Genomic DNA, 22,871 nt, shown 5'->3' with positions numbered 1-22,871 from the left:
ATCATCCATATGTTTATCCAATAAACTTTTAAATGCCCTCAATGTTGGCGAGTTCACTACTGTAGCAGGTAGGGAATTCCACGGCCTCACTACTCTTTGCGTAAAGAACCTACCTCTGACCTCTGTCCTATATCTATTACCCCTCAGTTTAAAGTTATGTCCCCTCGTGCCAGCCATTTCCATCCGCGGGAGAAGGCTCTCCACTGTCCACCCTATCCAACCCCCTGATCATTTTGTATGCCTCTATTAAGTCTCCTCTTAACCTTCTTCTCTCCAACGAAAACAACCTCAAGTCCATCAGCCTTTCCTCATAAGATTTTCCCTCCATACCAGGCAGCATCCTGGTAAATCTCCTCTGCACCCGCTCCAAAGCCTCCACGTCCTTCCTATAATTCGGTGACCAGAACTGTACGCAATACTCCAAATGCGGCCGTACCAGAGTTCTGTACAGCTGCAACATGACCTCCTGACTCCGGAACTCAATCCCTCTACCAATAAAGGCCAACACTCCATAGGCCTTCTTCACAACCCTATCAACCTGGGTGGCAACTTTCAGGGATCTATGTACATGGACACCAAGATCCCTCTGCTCACCCACACTTCCAAGAACTTTACCATTAGCCAAATATTCCGCATTCCTGTTATTCCTTCCAAAGTGAATCACCTCACATTTCTCTACATTAAACTCCATTTGCCACCTCTCAGCCCAGCTCTGCAGCTTATCTATATCCCTCTGTAACCTGCTACATCCTTCCACACTATCGACAACACCACCGACTTTAGTATCGTCTGCAAATTTACTCACCCACCCTTCTGCACCTTCCTCTAGGTCATTGATAAAAATTACAAACAGCAACGGCCCCAGAACAGATCCTTGTGGTGCTCCACTTGTAACTGAACTCCATTCTGAACATTTCCCATCAACCACCTGTTGGTCAAGCTGTCTTCTTTCAGCTAGACAATTTCTGATCCACATCTCTAAATCACCCTCAATCCCCAGCCTCCGTATTTTCTGCAATAGCCTACCGTGGGGAACCTTATCAAACGCTTTGCTGAAATCCATATACACCACATCAACTGCTCTACCCTCGTCTACCTGTTCAGTCACCTTCTCAAAGAACTCAATAAGGTTTGTGAGGCATGACCTACCCTTCACAAAGCCATGCTGACTATCCCTGATCATATTATTCCTATCTAGATGATTATAAATCTTGTCTCTTATAATCCCCTCCAAGACTTTACACACTACAGACGGGAGGCTCACCGGTCTATAGTTGCCGGGGTTGTCTCTGCTCCCCTTTTTGAACAAAGGGACCACATTTGCTATCCTCCAGTCCTCTGGCACTATTCCTGTAGCCAATGATGACATAAAAATCAAAGCCAAAGGTCCAGCAATCTCTTCCCTGGCCTCCCAGAGAATCCTAGGATAAATCCCATCAGGTCCCGGGGACTTATCTATTTTGAGCCTGTCCAGAATTGCCAACACCTCTTCCCTACGTACCTCAATGCCATCTATTCTATTAGCCTGGGGCTCAGCATTCTCCTCCACAACATTATCTTTTTCCTGAGTGAATACTGACGAAAAATATTCATTTAGTATCTCGCCTATCTCTTCAGACTCCACACACAACTTCCCATCCCTGTCCTTGACTGGTCCTACTCTTTCCCTAGTCATTCGCTTATTCCTGACATACCTATAGAAAGCTTTTGGGTTTTCCTTGATCCTACCTGCCAAATACTTCTCATGTCCCCTCCTTGCTCGTCTTAGCTCTCTCTTTAGTTCCTTCCTCGCTACCTTGTAACTATCCATCGCCCCAACTGAAACTTCACACCTCATCTTCACATAGGCCTCCTTCTTCCTCTTAACAAGAGATTCCACTTCTTTGGTAAACCACGGTTCCCTCGCTCGACGCCTTCCTCCCTGCCTGACCGGTACATACTTATCAAGAACACGCAGTAGCTGATCCTTGAACAAGCTCCACTTATCCAGTGTGCCCAACACTTGCAGCCTACTTCTCCACCTTATCCCCCCCAAGTCACGTCTAATGGCATCATAATTGCCCTTCCCCCAGCTATAACTCTTGCCCTGCGGTGTATACTTATCCCTTTCCATCATTAACGTAAACGTCACCGAATTGTGGTCACTGTCCCCAAAGTGCTCTCCTACCTCCAAATCCAACACCTGGCCTGGTTCATTACCCAAAACCAAATCCAACGTGGCCTCGCCTCTTGTTGGCCTGTCAACATATTGTGTCAGGAAACCCTCCTGCACACACTGTACAAAAAACGACCCATCTAATGTACTCGAACTATATCTTTTCCAGTCAATATTTGGAAAGTTAAAGTCTCCCATAATAACTACCCGGTTACTTTCGTCCTTATCCAGGATCATCCTCGCCATCCTTTCCTCTACATCCCTAGAACTATTTGGAGGCCTATAGAAGACTCCCAACAGTGTGACCTCTCCTTTCATGTTTCTAACCTCAGCCCATACTACCTCGGAAGATGAGTCCCCATCTAGCATCCTCTCCGTAATACTGCTCTTGACTAGCAGCGCCACACCTCCCCCTCTTTTGCCTCCTTCTCTGAGCTTAAACCCCAGAACCTGCAACATCCATTCCTGTCCCTGCTCTATCCATGTTAGGAGTGAGGCCACTCGAGCCTGCTCCGCCATCCAGTACGATCAGAGCTGACCGGACTGTGGCCTCTGCTCTGGGCGATGTTTAAAATGCAGGGTTCCCCATTTTGAAGTGCGTGAGCAGTGTGATGGCGTCCTCATACGTTCGCAAGATATAGGAGCGGAATTAGGCCATTCGGCCCATCACGTCTGCCCCGCCATTCTATCAAGGCTGACATGTTCCTCATCTGCTACCTACAATGTTACGGGCCAAGAGCTGGATTGCGAAAACAGCCAGAGATGTTTTAAAAATATTAATTTAGAGTATCCAATTCATTTTTTTCCAATGAAGGGGCAATTTAGCGCGACCAATCCACCTGCCCTGCACATCTTCGAGTTGTGGGGGCGAAACCCACGCAGACACGGGGAGAACGTGCAAACGCCGCGCGGACAGTGACCCAGAGCCGGGATCGAGCCTGGGACCCCGGCGCCGTGAGGCAGCAATGCTAACCCACTGCGCCGCCGGGCTGCCCTCGGATGATCCCATCCTGGCCTCAACTCCCCCGTCCTGCCCGTCCTCCATAACCTTTCAACCCATTGCCATTTAAAAATCTGTCTGACTCTTCCTTAGATTTACTCACCCTCCCAGCATCAACCGCACTCCGGGGGCAGCGAATTCCACAGATTCACAACCCTTTGGGAGAAGTCTCCTCCAATCAGTTGTAAATTTGCTGCCTCTTAATCTAAGATTAAGACCTCTGGTTTTAGAATGCCCCACAAGGGGAAGCATCCGCTCCACGTCTACTTTATCCAGACCTTTTAGCATCTTGTAGACCTCGATTTGATCTCCCCTCGTTCTTCTAAGCGCTAGAGAGAGCATAGGCCTAAACTGTTCAATCTCTCCTCGTACGACAAGCCCCTCACCTCCGGGATCAATCTAGTGAACCTCTGAACTGCCTCCAGTGCCGCTACATCCCTCCTCCAATACGGGGACCAAAACGCTGCACAAGACTCCAGGCGCGGCCTCACCAATGCCTTGTACAGTTGCAACAACACTTTCCTATTGTATACGCTATTCCTTTACGCGTCATGTCCAGACGTGTAGCCGGGCCCAGTGACTGAGCCCGAAGCCTCGCTGCTCATCAATGCCGCTTTGTACTTTGGTACATTCATGCTAAAATAAAATGTCAGTTTTCAACTGCACCCTGTACTAGTTGAGTGACGCGGAGGACATTAGGGGGAGGCGGTGGCGTCGTCATAGAATTTACAGGGCAGAAGGAGGCCTTTCGGCCCATCAAGTCTGCACCGGCTCTTTTTGAAAGAGCACCCTACCCAAGGTCAACACCTCCACCCTATCCCCACCCAACACTAAGGGCAATTTTGGACACTAAGGGACAATTTAGCACGGCCAATCCACCTAACCCGCACATCTTTGGACACTAAGGGACAATTTAGCACGGCCAATCCACCTAACCCGCACATCTTTGGACACTAAGGGACAATTTAGCACGGCCAATTCACCTAACCTGCACATCTTCGGACTGTGGGAGGAAACCGGAGCACCCGGAGGAAACCCACGCAGACACGGGGAGAACGTGCAGACTCCGCACAGACAGTGACCCAAGCCGGGAATCGAACCTGGGACCTTGGAGCTGTGAAGCAATTGTGCTATCCACAATGCTACCGTGCTGCCTCAAAATGAAAATCGCTTATTGTCACAAGTAGGCTTCAAATGAAGTTACTGTGAAAAGCCCCTCATCGCCACATTCCGGCGCCTGTTCGGGGAGGCTGGTACGGGAATTGAACCGTGCTGCTGGCCTGCCTTGGTCTGCTTTAAAAGCCAGCGATTTAGCCCTGTGCTAAACAGCCCCTAATAGTGGTATTGTCACTGGACTAGTTAACCAGAGACCCAGGGTTAATGCCAGTGTTCAAATCCCACCACTGCACATGGTGAAATTTGAATTCAATTAAAAATCTGGAATTAAAAGTCTAAACGATTACTATGAAACCACTGTCGATTGTCGTTAAAAACGCGTAAATCTGCCATCCTTACCCGGTCTGGCCCACAGCAATGTGGTTGACTCCGTACTGCCCCCTCCAGGGCAATTAGCGATGGGCAATAAATGCAGGCCTAGCCAGCGAAGCCCATGTCCCGTGAACGAATGAAAAAAAAACCCAAAACATCTGTTCGAAAAAGAATTCCTTGCTGTACACAGATTCCACTCTGGTTGGCGATGCGGAGCGAGGTTAGTGGCGCAGGTTCAATCCCCGTACCAGCTGAGATTATTCGCGAAGACCCCCCCCCCCCCCACCGCCCCTAACGGTCTTCTCAACCTTGCCCCTCGCCTGAGGCGCGGTGAGCCTTGGGTTAAATCACCACCAGTCAGCTCTCACCCCCCCCCACACACCCCCAAAGGTGAAAGCAGCCTCCGGTCACCTGGGACTGGACTGTAATGTAAGCGGGTTTCGAGGAACTGGTTTCAAAGTTAAAGAGTTCTTTCCGCTGGGAGAAGCCCGCAAAGAAGGCTGTCATTTTAAACTCACTCACTAATTACACACATGGTACAGTGCAGTGTTGCAGGTTTCTTATTTGTTTCCAATTAAGGGGCAATTTAGCGTGACCAATTCATCGACCCTGCACATCATAGATTATCATAGAATTTACAGGGCAGAAGGAGGCCATTCGGCCCATCGAGTCTGCACCGGCTCTTGGAAAGAGCACCCCACCCAAGGTCCACACCTCCACCCTATCCCCATAACCCAGTAACCCCACCCAACACTAAGGGCAATTTTGGACACTAAGGGCAATTTAGCGCGGCCAATCCACCTAACCTGCACGTCTTTGGACACTAAGGGACAATTTAGCACGGCCAATCCACCTAACCTGCACATCTCTGGACACTAAGGGACAATTTAGCACGGCCAATCCACCTAACCTGCACATCTTTGGACACTAAGGGACAATTTAGCACGGCCAATCCACCTAACCTGTACATCTTTGGACACTAAGGGACAATTTAGCACGGCCAATCCACCTAACCCGCACATCTTTGGACACTTAGGGGCAATTTAGCACGGCCAATCCACCTAACCTGCACATCTTTGGACAGTAAGGGACAATTTAGCACGGCCAATCCACCGAACCTTGGCATCTTTGGACACTAAGGGACAATTTAGCGTGGCCAATCCACCTAACCTGCACATCTTTGGACTGTGGGAGGAAACCGGAGCACCCGGGAGGAAACCCACGCACTCACGGGGAGGACGTGCAAACTCCACGCGGACAGTGACCCAGAGTCGGGATTCGAACCTGGGGCCTCGGCGCCGTGAGGCAGCGCTGCTAACCCACTGCGCCGCCATGCCGCCCCTCCAGTGTTTCAGTTTTGACATTGATTTCCCCGGGGCAAAGATGACAATAACATAACTCCAGCTTTGGCCTGGATTCCTCTGGGAAGCCACACTTGCATTAAAAGGGGTTTCACTTAAAGGCGCCGAATTTCAGGAACGCGACTCGCCACTGTTAGGCGAGGACTCCCTGTAGCAGGAGCTGTACAAGAGTTCTTTTTATCCAATTAAGGGGCAATTTAGCGCGGCCAATCCACCTACCCTGCACATCTTTGGGTTGTGGGGGTGAGACCTACTGTTATGGGCCAGGGTTTGGAGAACCCCAAAGTGTATCATGGAGTTCACCTGACCCACAACTTTTACTAGATTGTGGTGGGGGGAGCGCACGGCCCACTCTCCAGGTGTGGGACAGCAGAAATGGAAGAGTATTTTTTATAGCAAAAAAATGTTTATTCCATGAGCTGTCATGTGAGAGTACCTTTAACAAATGGGTGTGTATATAAATATCTGTAGTTAGAGCACCTTTACGAAATGGGTGTTTATTACTGCAGTGACGTCAGAGAGTGGGCGGGGCTGGGCTGTCTGTCAGCTTTTTACTTTCGTTTTAGGCTGTTTACTGCAGGGTGTGTTTTAGTTTCGTTTTCAGTGTTGGAGCTGAAGCCAGACAGAGCGGGTGTACTGCTGTTCTCTCTGCCATCAAAAGACTATCTATTGATCATTTGGTGAATTCAGAATTATAAATGTTCTGAGCAGTGACTTTAACCTGATGTGCTTCTGCTGAAAGTTTTTTTTTAAATTCTTCTGGATGTGAAAAGGACAGCTTAATAATTACTTAATGCTGTATTCTTTGGGGGTTGTATTTGAATTGATGGTTGCTAAGATGTTCACTGTATGTTTTAAAAAGGTTAACTTGAGTTCATAGAATAAACATTGTTTTGTTTTAAAAAATACTTATCCATTTCTGCTGTCCCACACCTGGAGAGTGGGCCGTGTGCTCCCCATACCACAATCTAGTCAAAGTTGTGGGTCAGGTGAACTCCATGATACACTTTGGGGTTCTCTAAACCCTGGCCCATAACATAACTCAAGTTAACCTTTTTAAAACATACAATGAACATCTTAGAAACCATGAATTCAAATACAACCCCCAAAGAATACAACACTAAGTAATCCTTAATAACTTCCGAAACAACATCCAGAAGACAAAAGACCCTTTTAACATGGAGATCAGGTTTAAATTCCCTATTGAGAGCAGTTATCCCTTTGACATCACCCAAATGAACACTCTTTAGCTTGTAGAGAGATCCATGCACATCTGCTGGCTTTCACTAGCTCTTATCTCTGAAAACAAAACTAAAAACTCACTCTATAGCAGCCTGCACAAAAACGAAAGTAAAGCAGACAGACAGCCTAGCTCCGCCCACTCTCTGACATCATTGCAGTAATAAACACCCATTTCTTAAAAGGTACTCTCACCTGACACTGCACAGACATGGGGAGAATGCGCAAGCTCCACACGGACAGTGACCCGGGTCCGGGATTCGAGCCCGGGTCCTCAGTGCCGCGAGGCAGTAGTGCTAACCACTGCGCCGCCGACAGGGTGCTGCAGTGTCACAGGAAGACGCAAAAGGAAAGCCAGGACAACCCGTGCATTTCTACAGCACCTTTTGGGATGGCCGGACGTCCCCAAGGGAAGTGCTGCTTTCCAAACGCGGTCACTTGCAAAGCAAGCTCCCCCAAACACCCACTGACGCAGTGGCCCACCCCCCCCCCTGGGTTTTGGTGCCGACGGTTGACGGGTCAACATCGGCCCCAGGGAGAATGGCATGTCCTATTACCACCACGGCATGGGGACCCAGTGGGGTCTCCAATGTATGACCAGGACACGCCTGCCCTCCCCCACCTGAAACCCGGCACCTCTGACATGTGTGGCACTGCCCGTCTTAGCAATACCAGTCGGGATTAAGTAGTTGAGTCTGTGGACTGGGACTAGAATGGGGAACGGCAGACTCGAGAGGCGAGGAAGTTCCCCCGCCGAGTCCTCGAAGGTAAACCAACCCCCACCCCTCCGAGCTAAAATAGAATCGGCGGGACTTCAGTGGAAGGACAGGGAGCAGACACCAACAGGCCACGCCCGTCAATGACGTGGCTGAATTTACCCGGCGCCGCTTCGTCAACCAACCTGAGGTAAGGAAGAAGTAGGGCGAGCCGCCGTGAATGCCCACCACCCCCGGCCCCAGCGAGTCTGCCAGGATGTTGATGACCGAGAAGGCACCGCTGATTACTCCGAAGGCAAGGCCTGAAACTGCAAAGAGAGGCAACGTGAGGATTCGGCGGAGAGAGAGAGACAGAGCAAGAAAGAGACAGAGACGGGGACAGAGGCAGGGAGAGAGGGGGGGAGGCGGGGTGGGAGGGGGGAGAGGGACAGAGGCGGGGAGACGGAGAGGGGGAGACGGAGACGGAGAGGGGAGGAGACGGAGACGGAGAGGGGAGGAGACGGAGACGGAGAGGGGAGGAGACGGAGACGGAGAGGGGAGGAGACGGAGACGGAGAGGGGAGGAGACGGAGACGGAGACGGGAGGAGACGGAGACGGAGAGGGGAGGAGACGGAGACGGAGAGGGGAGGAGACGGAGACGGAGAGGGGAGGAGACGGAGACGGAGAGGGGAGGAGACGGAGACGGAGAGGGGAGGAGACGGAGACGGAGAGGGGAGGAGACGGAGACGGAGAGGGGAGGAGACGGAGACGGAGAGGGGAGGAGACGGAGACGGAGAGGGGAGGAGACGGAGACGGAGAGGGGAGGAGACGGAGACGGAGAGGGGAGGAGACGGAGACGGAGAGGGGAGGAGACGGAGAGGGGAGGAGACGGAGACGGAGAGGGGAGGAGACGGAGACGGAGAGGGGAGGAGACGGAGACGGAGACGGAGACGGGGAGGAGACGGAGACGGAGAGGGGAGGAGACGGAGACGGAGAGGGGAGGAGACGGAGACGGAGAGGGGAGGAGACGGAGACGGAGAGGGGAGGAGACGGAGACGGAGAGGGGAGGAGACGGAGACGGAGAGGGGAGGAGACGGAGACGGAGAGGGGAGGAGACGGAGACGGAGAGGGGAGGAGACGGAGACGGAGAGGGGAGGAGACGGAGACGGAGAGGGGAGGAGACGGAGAGGGGAGGAGACGGAGACGGAGAGGGGAGGAGACGGAGACGGAGAGGGGAGGAGACGGAGACGGAGAGGGGAGGAGACGGAGACGGAGAGGGGAGGAGACGGAGACGGAGAGGGGAGGAGACGGAGACGGAGAGGGGAGGAGACGGAGACGGAGAGGGGAGGAGACGGAGACGGAGAGGGGAGGAGACGGAGACGGAGAGGGGAGGAGACGGAGAGGGGAGGAGACGGAGACGGAGAAGGGAGGAGACGGAGACGGAGAGGGGAGGAGACGGAGACGGAGACGGAGAGGGGAGGAGACGGAGACGGAGACGGAGAGGGGAGGAGACGGAGACGGAGAGGGGAGGAGACGGAGACGGAGAGGGGAGGAGACGGAGAGGGGAGGAGACGGAGAGGGGAGGAGACGGAGACGGAGAGGGGAGGAGACGGAGACGGAGAGGGGAGGAGACGGAGACGGAGAGGGGAGGAGACGGAGACGGAGACGGAGAGGGGAGGAGACGGAGACGGAGAGGGGAGGAGACGGAGAGGGGAGGAGACGGAGACGGAGACGGGAGGAGACGGAGACGAAGAGGGGAGGAGACGGAGAGGAGAGGGGAGGAGACGGAGAGGGGAGGAGACGGAGACGGAGAGGGGAGGAGACGGAGACGGAGAGGGGAGGGAGACGGAGAGGGGAGGGAGACGGAGACGGAGAGGGGAGGAGGCGGAGACGGAGAGTGGAGGAGGCGGAGACGGAGAGGGGAGGAGGCGGAGACGGAGAGGGGAGGAGGCGGAGACGGAGAGGGGAGGAGGCGGAGACGGAGAGGGGAGGAGGCGGAGACGGAGAGGGGAGGAGGCGGAGACGGAGAGGGGAGGAGGCGGAGACGGAGAGGGGAGGAGGCGGAGACGGAGAGGGGAGGAGACGGAGACGGAGAGGGGAGGAGACGGAGACGGAGAGGGGAGGAGACGGAGACGGAGAGGGGAGGAGACGGAGACGGAGAGGGGAGGAGACGGAGACGGAGAGGGGAGGAGACGGAGAGGGGAGGAGACGGAGAGGGAGAGGGAGAGGGGAGGAGACGGAGAGGGGAGGAGACGGAGACGGAGAGGGGAGGAGACGGAGAGGGGAGGAGACGGAGAGGGGAGGAGATGGAGAGGGAGAGGGAGAGGGGAGGAGACGGAGAGGGGAGGAGACGGAGACGGAGAGGGAGAGGAGACGGAGACGGAGAGGGGAGGAGACGGAGACGGAGACGGAGAGGGGAGGAGACGGAGACGGAGAGGGGAGGAGACGGAGACGGAGAGGGGAGGAGACGGAGACGGAGAGGGGAGGAGACGGAGACGGAGAGGGGAGGAGACGGAGAGGGGAGGAGACGGAGACGGAGAGGGGAGGAGACGGAGAGGAGAGGGGAGGAGACGGAGAGGGGAGGAGACGGAGACGGAGAGGGGAGGAGACGGAGAGGGGAGGAGACGGAGACGGAGAGGGGAGGAGGCGGAGACGGAGAGGGGAGGAGACGGAGACGGAGAGGGGAGGAGACGGAGACGGAGAGGGGAGGAGACGGAGACGGAGAGGGGAGGAGACGGAGACGGAGAGGGGAGGAGACGGAGACGGAGAGGGGAGGAGACGGAGAGGGGAGGAGACGGAGACGGAGACGGGAGGAGACGGAGACGGAGAGGGGAGGAGACGGAGAGGAGAGGGGAGGAGACGGAGAGGGGAGGAGACGGAGAGGGGAGGAGACGGAGAGGGAGAGGGAGAGGGGAGGAGACGGAGAGGGGAGGAGACGGAGACGGAGAGGGAGAGGAGACGGAGACGGAGAGGGGAGGAGACGGAGACGGAGACGGAGAGGGGAGGAGACGGAGACGGAGAGGGGAGGAGACGGAGACGGAGACGGAGACGGAGAGGGGAGGAGACGGAGACGGAGAGGGGAGGAGACGGAGAGGGGAGGAGACGGAGAGGGGAGGAGACGAAGAGGGGAGGAGACGGAGAGGGGAGGAGACGGAGACGGAGACGGAGAGGGGAGGAGACGGAGAGGGGAGGAGACGGAGACGGAGAGGGGAGGAGACGGAGACGGAGACGGAGAGGGGAGGAGACGGAGACGGAGAGGGGAGGAGACGGAGACGGAGAGGGGAGGAGACGGAGACGGAGAGGGGAGGAGACGGAGACGGAGAGGGGAGGAGACGGAGACGGAGAGGGGAGGAGACGGAGACGGAGAGGGGAGGAGACGGAGACGGAGAGGGGAGGAGACGGAGACGGAGAGGGGAGGAGACGGAGACGGAGAGGGGAGGAGACGGAGACGGAGAGGGGAGGAGACGGAGACGGAGAGGGGAGGAGACGGAGACGGAGAGGGGAGGAGACGGAGACGGAGAGGGGAGGAGACGGAGACGGAGAGGGGAGGAGACGGAGACGGAGAGGGGAGGAGACGGAGACGGAGAGGGGAGGAGACGGAGACGGAGAGGGGAGGAGACGGAGACGGAGAGGGGAGGAGACGGAGACGGAGAGGGGAGGAGACGGAGACGGAGAGGGGAGGAGACGGAGACGGAGACGGAGAGGGGAGGAGACGGAGAGGGAGACGGAGAGGGGAGGAGACGGAGAGGGAGAGGGAGAGGGGAGGAGACGGAGAGGGAGAGGGAGAGGGAGAGGGGAGGAGACGGAGAGGGAGAGGGGAGGAGACGGAGAGGGAGAGGGGAGGGAGACGGAGACGGAGACGGAGAGGGGAGGAGACGGGGACGGAGAGGGGAGGAGAGGGAGACGGAGAGGGGAGGAGAGGGAGACGGAGAGGGGAGGAGAGGGAGACGGAGAGGGGAGGAGAGGGAGACGGAGAGGGGAGGAGAGGGAGACGGAGAGGGGAGGAGAGGGAGACGGAGAGGGGAGGAGAGGGAGACGGAGAGGGGAGGAGACGGAGACGGAGAGGGGAGGAGACGGAGACGGAGAGGGGAGGAGACGGAGACGGAGAGGGGAGGAGACGGAGACGGAGAGGGGAGGAGACGGAGACGGAGAGGGGAGGAGACGGAGACGGAGAGGGGAGGAGACGGAGACGGAGAGGGGAGGAGACGGAGACGGAGAGGGGAGGAGACGGAGAGGGAGAGGGGAGGAGACGGAGAGGGAGAGGGGAGGAGACGGAGAGGGAGAGGGGAGGAGACGGAGAGGGAGAGGGGAGGAGACGGAGAGGGAGAGGGGAGGAGACGGAGAGGGAGAGGGGAGGAGACGGAGAGGGAGAGGGGAGGAGACGGAGACGGAGGGGGGAGGAGACGGAGACGGAGGGGGGAGGAGACGGAGACGGAGGGGGGAGGAGACGGAGACGGAGGGGGGAGGAGACGGAGACGGAGGGGGGAGGAGACGGAGACGGAGGGGGGAGGAGACGGAGACGGAGGGGGGAGGAGACGGAGACGGAGGGGGGAGGAGACGGAGACGGAGGGGGGAGGAGACGGAGACGGAGGGGGGAGGAGACGGAGACGGAGGGGGGAGGAGACGGAGACGGAGGGGGGAGGAGACGGAGACGGAGGGGGGAGGAGACGGAGACGGAGGGGGGAGGAGACGGAGACGGAGGGGGGAGGAGACGGAGACGGAGGGGGGGGGGGAGGAGACGGAGGGGGAGGGGGGAGGAGACGGAGGGGGAGGGGGAGGAGACGGAGGGGGAGGGGGGAGGAGACGGAGGGGGAGGGGGGAGGAGACGGAGGGGGAGGAGACGGAGGGGGAGGGGGAGGAGACGGAGGGGGAGGGGGGAGGAGACGGAGGGGGAGGGGGGAGGAGACGGAGGGGGAGGGGGGGGGAGACGGAGACGGAGGGGGGAGGAGACGGAGACGGAGGGGGGAGGAGGAGGAGACGGAGGGGGGAGGAGACGGAGACGGAGGGGGGAGGAGACGGAGACGGAGGGGGGAGGAGACGGAGACGGAGGGGGGAGGAGACGGAGACGGAGGGGGGAGGAGACGGAGACGGAGGGGGGAGGAGACGGAGACGGAGGGGGGAGGAGACGGAGACGGAGGGGGGAGGAGACGGAGACGGAGGGGGGAGGAGACGGAGACGGAGGGGGGAGGAGACGGAGACGGAGGGGGGAGGAGACGGAGACGGAGGGGGGAGGAGACGGAGACGGAGGGGGGAGGAGACGGAGACGGAGGGGGGAGGAGACGGAGACGGAGGGGGGAGGAGACGGAGACGGAGGGGGGAGGAGACGGAGACGGAGGGGGGAGGAGACGGAGACGGAGGGGGGAGGAGACGGAGACGGAGACGGAGGGGGGAGGAGACGGAGACGGAGACGGAGGGGGGAGGAGACGGAGACGGAGACGGAGGGGGGAGGAGACGGAGACGGAGACGGAGGGGGGAGGAGACGGAGACGGAGACGGAGGGGGGAGGAGACGGAGACGGAGACGGAGGGGGGAGGAGACGGAGACGGAGACGGAGGGGGGAGGAGACGGAGACGGAGACGGAGGGGGGAGGAGACGGAGACGGAGACGGAGGGGGGAGGAGACGGAGACGGAGACGGAGGGGGGAGGAGACGGAGACGGAGACGGAGGGGGGAGGAGACGGAGACGGAGACGGAGGGGGGAGGAGACGGAGACGGAGACGGAGGGGGGAGGAGACGGAGACGGAGACGGAGACGGGAGGAGACGGAGACGGAGACGGGAGGAGACGGAGACGGAGACGGGAGGAGACGGAGACGGAGACGGGAGGAGACGGAGACGGAGACGGGAGGAGACGGAGACGGAGACGGGAGGAGACGGAGACGGAGACGGGAGGAGACGGAGACGGAGGGGGGAGGAGACGGAGACGGAGGGGGGAGGAGACGGAGACGGAGGGGGGAGGAGACGGAGACGGAGGGGGGAGGAGACGGAGACGGAGGGGGGAGGAGACGGAGACGGAGGGGGGAGGAGACGGAGACGGAGGGGGGAGGAGACGGAGACGGAGGGGGGGGGGGAGGAGACGGAGGGGGAGGGGGGAGGAGACGGAGGGGGAGGGGGAGGAGACGGAGGGGGAGGGGGGAGGAGACGGAGGGGGAGGGGGGAGGAGACGGAGGGGGAGGAGACGGAGGGGGAGGGGGAGGAGACGGAGGGGGAGGGGGGAGGAGACGGAGGGGGAGGGGGGAGGAGACGGAGGGGGAGGGGGGAGGAGACGGAGGGGGAGGGGGGAGGAGACGGAGGGGGAGGGGGGAGGAGACGGACGGGGAGGGGGGAGGAGACGGACGGGGCGGGGGGAGGAGACGGACGGGGCGGGGGGAGGAGACGGACAGAGCGGGGGAGGAGACCGACAGAGCGGGGGAGGAGACCGACAGAGCGGGGGAGGAGACCGACAGAGCGGGGGAGGAGACCGACAGAGCGGGGGAGGAGACCGACAGAGCGGGGGAGGAGACCGACAGAGCGGGGGAGGAGACCGACAGAGCGGGGGAGGAGACCGACAGAGCGGGGGAGGAGACCGACAGAGCGGGGGAGGAGACCGACAGAGCGGGGGAGGAGACCGACAGAGCGGGGGAGGAGACCGACAGAGCGGGGGAGGAGACCGACAGAGCGGGGGAGGAGACCGACAGAGCGGGGGAGGAGACCGACAGAGCGGGGGAGGAGACCGACAGAGCGGGGGAGGAGACCGACAGAGCGGGGGAGGAGACCGACAGAGCGGGGGAGGAGACCGACAGAGCGGGGGAGGAGACCGACAGAGCGGGGGAGAGAGACCGACAGAGCGGGGGGGAGAGACCGACAGAGCGGGGGGGAGAGACCGACAGAGCGAGAGAGAGACAGAGAGAGAGAGGCAGAGAGAGAGAGGCAGAGAGAGAGAGGCAGAGAGAGAGAGGCAGAGAGAGAGAGAGGCAGCGAGAGAGAGAGGCAGCGAGAGAGAGAGGCAGCGAGAGAGAGAGGCAGCGAGAGAGAGAGGCAGCGAGAGAGAGAGGCAGCGAGAGAGAGAGGCAGCGAGAGAGAGAGGCAGCGAGAGAGAGAGGCAGCGAGAGAGAGAGGCAGCGAGAGAGAGAGGCAGCGAGAGAGAGAGGCAGCGAGAGAGAGAGGCAGCGAGAGAGAGAGGCAGCGAGAGAGAGAGGCAGCGAGAGAGAGAGGCAGCGAGAGAGAGAGGCAGCGAGAGAGAGAGGCAGCGAGAGAGAGAGAGAGAGAGAGAGACAGAGAGAGAGACAGAGAGAGAGACAGAGAGAGAGACAGAGAGAGATTCGTGAAAGGGTGGTTGAGTCAGAAACTCGTGACGTTTCAGGAGTATTCAGATAGTCACATGCTTTGACAACCTCCAGGGGCTGAAACATGGGATTAGTCAGCATTGGACCATTGTTGACTGGCATGGACTTGATGGGCCGAGCGGCCTCCTTCTGTGAAAGTCTGATGAACAAATCCTGCCGCCCCACTCATTTCCCCCCCCACTCCCTGTGGGAGCGAGTCCCACATGTCCCCCCAATTCCCTGTGGGAGCGAGACCCACATTTCCCCCCCCACTCACTGTGGGAGCAAGTCCCACATTTCCCCCCCACTCCCTGTGGGAGCAAGTCCCACATTTCCCCCCCACTCCCTGTGGGAGCGAGTCCCACATTATCCCCCACACCCTGTGGGAGCGAGTCCCACATTCTCCCCACACCCTGTGGGAGCTAGTCCCACATTCTCCCCACTCCCTGTGGGAGTGAGTCCCACATTCTCACCACTCCCTGTGGAAGCGAGTCCCACATTCTCCCCCACTCCCTGTGGGAACGAGTCCCACATTCTCCCCACTCCCTGTGGGAGCGAGTCCCACATTCCCCCGCCCCCCCACTCCCCGTGGGAGCGAGTCCCACATCCCCCCCCACTCTCTGTGGGAGCGAGTCCCACATTCTCCCCCACTCCCTGTGGGAGCGAGTCCCACATTCCCCCACCCACTCCCCGTGGGAGCGAGACCCACATCCCCCCCATTCCCCGTGGGAGCGAGTCCCACCTTCTCCCCCACTCCCCGTGGGAGCGAGTCCCACCTTCTCCCCCACTCCCTGTGGGAGCGAGTCCCACATTCCCCCACCCACTCCCTGTGGGAGCGAGTCCCACATTCTCCCCACTCACTGGGGTAAAATCGTTTCTCCCGAATTCCCCATTGGTTTATTCGTGACCACCTTATATTGATGCCCTGCCCCCCTGGGAAAGAAGCATTCTCTCTACATCGACTCTGGTCAAAAGAAACGTCAAGAATTTTAAAGAGCTGTGTGAGGTCACTCTCACCCCCTTAGCTTTCTCTTTTCTGGGGAACAGAGGCCCAGCCCGTCAATCTTTCCCTGATATTTATACCCACACACCCCTGCAAATCTTTCCTGCACCCCCTCCGCTGTCCATATATCTGAGACACAACCTCGGCCCGTGAGTTAGGCTCCACATGACTGCCCCTCCATCTCAGTGGGCCTAGTGAGTGAGGCTCTGCCTGAGTGTCCCTCCATCTCAGTGGGCCTAGTGAGTTAGGCTCCACATGACTGCCCCTCCATCTCACTGGGCCTAGTGAGTTAGGCTCTGCCTGAGTGCCCCTCCATCTCAGTGGGCCTAGTGAGTGAGGCTCCGCCTGAGTGCCCCTCCATCTCACTGGGCCTAGTGAGTGAGGCTCCGCCTGAGTGCCCCTCCATCTCACTGGGCCTAGTGAATTAGGCTCTGCCTGAGTGTCCCTCCATCTCAGTGGGCCTAGTGAGTTAGGCTCTGCCTGAGTGCCCCTCCATCTCACTGGGCCTAGTGAGTTAGGCTCTGCCTGAGTGCCCCACGCGGATGAAAATCAGCGGAGCGCGTGTGCAGCGGTCAACAAAATGCCTCGCGGGGCCGCACGCCAAACCCAGAAGGGCCGCATGTGGCCTCCGAGCCGTAGGTCGCCCAGCCGCACGATAGCGAGGCGTTACCGGGACGGTGGGGAGGGGGGCGCTACGAAGGGATGTGAAGGAGAGGATGAGGAATTTCTTTTAAAAACCCTCAAGCGAGACTGGCAGCCTCCACGGGTCAGGGGGCACCGTCGCGCTTTAATTCGGAGCGAAATAAGAGCGTAGAGTTTCAGGTTTTACCATATGCCATCTGTCCGATCGATATGGGCGACCGCCCATCTTCGCTGATGGTGGCGAGACCTTGGTCAGCTTTCCTACAGAAGGCAAAAGACGGACGTTGTTTACTTTTTAAAAAAAGGTCTTGCGATGCCGACGACGGCGGCTAAATAAAACGACAGATGCCCCCAAGCCACTCAATCCGACCTCGTACGAGGAGAGAAACACACTGAACCCCCGGGCTTTCCGCTGGGCGGTACCGTTGGGAGTCGCTGATGAGGCCCCGTCTGGCCTGTCAGAAAGATGCCCCCCCGGCCACAATCTCAAAGGGGAGTGGGGGGGGGGGGGCGGTACTCCTGCAGTGACCGGGGGGGGGGGGCCAACATTTAACCCTCACCCACGCCAAATCGGCAGGGAGCGCAGGATGGGTCGAAAGGCCTTCTTCTGAAAGGCGAGGTTCCCCGATTCTATTCTCGCAACCCACCAAGCCGCCGCCCCCCCCACCCCCCCCACCTCACCCCCACCCCCCACCCCCCACCCCTCGACATTCGGGCTTACTTGAGCAGCTTGTAATACGCGAAGCGGAAGACCTCTTGGAGCAGCACGGAGATCCCAGCCCCCATTATCAGCAGCCCGTGCTGCACACGGGGGTTCTCCTTGTCGCTGAGCTGGACGGCGATGAACCAGAGGAGCGAGGAGAAAAGCACCGACACCAGCCAGAAGAAGGAGCTGCGGGGGCGGGGGGGGGGGGGGGGGGAAAGAGGCAAACGGTTAGCCAGAGGCACCAACGTTGGATCGCCCAGCGCCACCGCGGGACGTACCAAAAATAGCCAACGGGAGTACATTTATTTTGTTTCGAAGCGCGATCACCGCTGTCATGTCGGAACAGCGACGACCAATTGGCGCATAGCAAGATCCCACCCACTGCGACGTGACAACGAGCAGGGTCATGTTTTGTTGTTGAAATCACTGCCAAAAGCGGCGGCGGTCGTGGGGGTGGCTATCGGCCTCAGAAACACCGGGGTGGGGGGGGGGGAAACTGCCCTCCCAACCTTATCTTTCTTCCAAAGAGTGGCTGTGGGATCTCCCTTAAATCTGATGTCGGAGTATCCACTTGCATCGTATTCTATGTATTTGGTGCGTCAAGGGTTAAAAGTCTTGATTAGTGTGCGACTGCCGCAGCCACGTTATTAAAAACAAAATCCCGGTTTACAGGGCAAGCAGACTTCTTGGCTACCGAGGTGCAATTAAAGCTTAGTAAAAGGTGGGCGAACGGAATTTTGTTTCTATGAAGCAGGTCCCCCGGGGAGTAGGTATTTAGAGACATTGTGTTTAGCTTTGGTGAGATGATGCAGTTAATGGGTGATGCCAGGGGCGGGAGGAGCCAGGGGTTGAGTTTCAGCTTGACGTTCAGCTAAGAGATTTGACGGTGGACAGATTTGCAGTTTCTGGGGGAAAACAAAGAAGAGTTAAAGATTTGCCTGCGAACAGGAGCCGGAGAAGTTTCTCAAAGGCTGGCAGGTTAAACAATAGTCCGAGACAGACAAGAATCTGCAGGCTTTTTCCCTAAACGGATTGTCCCCTCTCTCTCTCTCCCCGTCGACTATTTCCTAATACACCCGATCGGTAAAAGATAGCTATTTAGGATAAATATTAAGCCCCAGTTTTACCCATTTTAAATTAAGGATTTCAACACTCTCATAGCCTCAGGTCATCTCAAGACACAGTAAAACATAAAAACAACAGAAACACAAAAAGAACCTGATACATTGAAAAGCAGTAGAGATTAAAACACACTTAACTGAACTAATTAATACATTCTTCAAGACAGCGCCCAATGACAGGGCAGGCTCTATAGCAACAGCACAGCAACAATACAGTGACATGAAGGCTCTATTATTTTCACAGCTAAGTCAGCAAAAGGCCAGTTTGAACTGGTCTTGATAACAGCACAATATTGCATTCCTTAACATACACAAGTGTGTAGACACGAAACAATTAAAACTAATGTTGCATATTAAAGATGGGCGGCTTGCCGTCAAATCAGATATGTTTGAGTGTAACCCAAATCAATTAGGATTATATTGGGGTGCAATTAGATGGCTAAAGGCAGAGATGATAACTGTCAAGTTTTGGTCGACCATTTTTACTGAAGCATTAGCTGGAGTTCCCTCTCCTCCGTGAATCATCTATACTTTGATCTGAACTATCCACAGTCTCCCTGTCTTCACATTCTGACTTTTGAAGTTATTGCGAGCTGTTTGCCAAAGCAAGAAGACCATGTCTGTGATTCTTTGAAGGTCTCAATTGGCTACGAATTGCCTTTTAAACGACTCTCGATTGCCACCGACAGAAGGCAAATAAAACAATTCCTATTTGCACCCGAGAAGTTTTATCTTAAATTTCTACTGCGTTCTAGTAATCGCAAAGTGCTACTAAAACCGCATGGTAGAGCGATCACTCTCCAATAAAGTCTTTTAAAAATGAACTCTATCCGAGGGCACAGCAGGCATTCCCGAGTCTGCAAACTGTATTTAAAAAGTGGATTCGGACCTGAAATGTTTTTTTAAAAAAAAACATTTTATTAAGGTACAGATATAAACATAGCTCAACGCATAACACACCCTTCCATCTCCCACAGTTCTTGCCTAAGCTAGACCAACATAGTCTAACTCCCTCCCCCCCCACCCCTCCCTTGCTCCCTAACTAACCCCCACCCTTTATTGAATCTGCTGATGGTTCAATTTACTCCTCGGAATACGATAAACGGCTGCCACCTCCGGGCGAACCCTAGCGTTGACCCTCTCGGGGCGAACTTGATCTTCTCAAGCCTGAGAAACCCGGCCATGGCGCTGACCCAAACCCCCGATTTGGGGGGCTCTGAGTCCCTCCACGCCAGTAAGATCCGTCTCTGGGCTACCGAGGAGGCAAAGGCCAAAACGTCAGCCTCTCTCGCCCCCTGGACTCCCGGGTTTTCCGACACTCGGCACCACCCCGTGTTTTTCGTACCGTGGACATGACCTCTGCAAATCCCGGCCAGAATCCCCTGAGATTCGGGCACGCCCAAAAACATGTGGACAGGATTTGCGGGACCCTCCCGCCCACCGCCCCTTCAAAAAACCTGCTCATCCGGGCCACCGTGTGCCTGGTGGACCACCTTGAATTGTATCAGGCTGAGCCTGGCCCATGATGAGGACGTGTTGACTCTGCTCAGAGCCTCCTCCCACAGACCCGCCTCTACCTCCCCACCCAGCTCATCTTCCCAGTTGCCTTTTGTCGCCCCGATTCATCCCACTCCACGAGTTCTTTGTAAATTTCCGAGACCTTCCCCTCTCCCACCCCCGTTCTAGAAACTACCTGATCCTGTATCCCCCGTGACGGAAGGAGCGGGAAGGTTAAAAGCCTGCCTTCGCACAAAATCCCTTACCTGGAGACATGGGAACCCATTCTCTCCCGGCAATTCAAACTCCAGTTTCAGATCCTCCAGACCGGGAAAGCTCCCATCGACAAACAGATCCCCCAGCCTCTCAATCCTGGCCCACTGCCGCCCCCTCCCCAACTACCCACTTCCTAATCATGGCTACATTAGCCACCCAGTAGTAGTTCCCAAAGTTCGGCAGTGCCAGCCCTCCCTCCCCTTGGCTCCGCTCCAGCAACATTTCCTTTACTCGTGGGGTTTTACCCACCCACACAAACCCAGAGATCACCCTGTTCACCCGCTTACAAAAAGGCCTTTGGGATAAAAATAGGGAGACACGGAAAAACTGCAATGAGAGAGCACCTTTAAGAAATGGGTGTTTATAAATGGGTGTGTATATAAATAGCTGTAGTGAGAGTACCTTTAAGAAATGGATGTTTATTACTACAGTGATGTCAGAGAGTGGGTGGAGCTGGGCTGTCTGTCAGCTTTTTACTTTTGTTTTAGGCTGTTTGCTTCAGGGCATGTTTTAGTTGCGTTTTCAGAGCTGGATAGCTGCAGTCACAGCCAGAAGGTGTATGAATCTCTCTCTGTAATCTAAAGACTGTAAATTGATCCTGGTGATTTAAAACTAATAACAGTAGTGACTTTAACCTGATGTGCTTCTGGTAAAAGGTGTTTTAAGTCTTATGGATGCTAAAAGGAAAGCTTAAAGGATTATAGATCATAGAATTTACAGTGCAGAAGGAGGCCATTCGGCCCATCGGGTCTGCACCGGCTCTTTGAAAGAGTACCCTACCCAAGCCCACACCTCCACCCTATCCCCATAACCCCACCCAACACTAAGGGCAATTTAGCACAGCCAATCCACCTAACCTGCACATCTTTGGACACTAAGGGGCAATTTATCGCGGCCAATCCACCTAACCTGCACATCTTTGGACTGTGGGAGGAAACCGGAGCACCCGGAGGAAACCCACGCACACACGGGGAGAACGTGCAGACTCCGCGCAGACAGTGACCCAAGCCGGAATTGAACCTGGGACCCTGGAGCTGTGAAGCAATTGTGCTATCCACAAGGATACCGTGCTGCCCGATTACTTAGTGTTGTATTCTTTGGGGGTTGTATTTGAGTTGATGGTTGCTAAGATGTTCGCTGTATGTTTTAAAAAGGTTAACTTGAGTTCATAGAATAAACATTGTTTTGCTTTAAAAAATACTTGTCCATTTCTGCTGTCCCACACCTGGAGAGTGGGCCGTGTGCTCCCCGCACCACAATCTAGTAAAAGTTGTGGGTCAGGTGAACTCCGTGATACATTTTGGGGTTCTCTAAACCCTGGCCCATAACAAAACAAACAAAAATCTTGGGAGAACCGTCACCTTTACGGTCTGTACCCTCCCCGCCAACGACAACGGGAGCATGTCCCACCTCCGGAAGTCCTCCGACCTGAAATGGGTTTTGCTTGAATGGGGATAAAAATAGCAGTTCGGAGCGTTTCATTTCACTGTTCAGCACTGTTTAACTGGTAAACGTGAGCAAATCTCTTTATGATGTTGAAGTTAATTTAATCCTGTGTTCGTAATAAAGTTTGTTTTTATACGGTATTTGTGCGTGGAGTAACTCCTGATGCGGGGTACCCTTTCCTTAGTCTTATAAAACATTGGGGTTTCGGCCAGATATCTTGGCAACTGTTGGGGCCTGGTTGGAGAGCGTAATAAATCCATTAGAGCGGGTGCCAGACGGATCTTCGGTTTAACGTCCTGCCTGAAAGGCCTGGCACTGAGGGGGGTGGTTGTGCAAAAGAATGTACGGCAAGGCAGTGGTGGAAGGGGATGGGAGGAAAACGGGAAGAACAACATTATTTGTTCCTTGTGATAATAGCGGGACCAAGCCGAGAAGACTTCCGTGGTTGAGGCACTGGTTTACCACACTGATGGTCGAAGGGAACCGAGAGTCGCTCCTGGTTGTAAACCAGACGGAAAACAACAAGCCACAACCCACGACGGCTGACTCTCTTCCACGCCCACATTCGTGTCGAGCAACAGAAATTCCCCGACTGATTCGGCGCCGCATCGTCCGAGAACCGCCACGGTCGACCACCTCGGGCTGGAGCGACGATCGAGCACTGCGTGCCAGAGTTAACCGGTTTCCCCCCTCTCCCTGTTAACGTCAGAACTAACTAACTTGGACCAATCCTAGAAGTTTTTTAAAAAAACTTTTGAACACCCAAAATTTAATGAATAACGATCTGTTCGACCGTAAGAGGTCATTCGGCCCATTCAATGACATCGCGGCCGATCTGATGATCGTCAACTTGCCCGCCTTATCCCCATCACCCTCGATTCCTTCACTGTCTTCTCGCAACCTTGAACATACTGTACGGCCCGGCCTCGACAGCTCTCTGCG

The 22,871-nt window shown here is 56.4% G+C and overlaps 1 protein-coding gene across 1 annotated transcript in view; it reads right to left on the bottom strand.

The window, feature by feature from the left end:
- The window catches only part of LOC140402934 (gamma-secretase subunit APH-1A-like), a 46,211-nt gene that overhangs the window by 21,853 nt on the left and 1,487 nt on the right, over positions 1-22,871 (bottom strand). Inside the window, exons 2-4 of the mRNA XM_072490577.1 lie at positions 17,605-17,775; positions 17,071-17,144; positions 8,145-8,267 (exon numbers count right to left, since the gene is read on the bottom strand). Of these exons, the coding sequence (XP_072346678.1) occupies positions 8,145-8,267; positions 17,071-17,144; positions 17,605-17,775 (368 nt within the window). The remainder of the gene's footprint in view (positions 1-8,144; positions 8,268-17,070; positions 17,145-17,604; positions 17,776-22,871) is intronic.

This window comes from Scyliorhinus torazame, chromosome 26 (assembly GCF_047496885.1).
Source record: "Scyliorhinus torazame isolate Kashiwa2021f chromosome 26, sScyTor2.1, whole genome shotgun sequence".
NCBI lineage: Eukaryota > Metazoa > Chordata > Chondrichthyes > Carcharhiniformes > Scyliorhinidae > Scyliorhinus > Scyliorhinus torazame.
The sequence above is the reverse complement of the archived record's forward strand: the minus strand, read 5'-3'. Positions and strand labels throughout refer to the sequence as shown.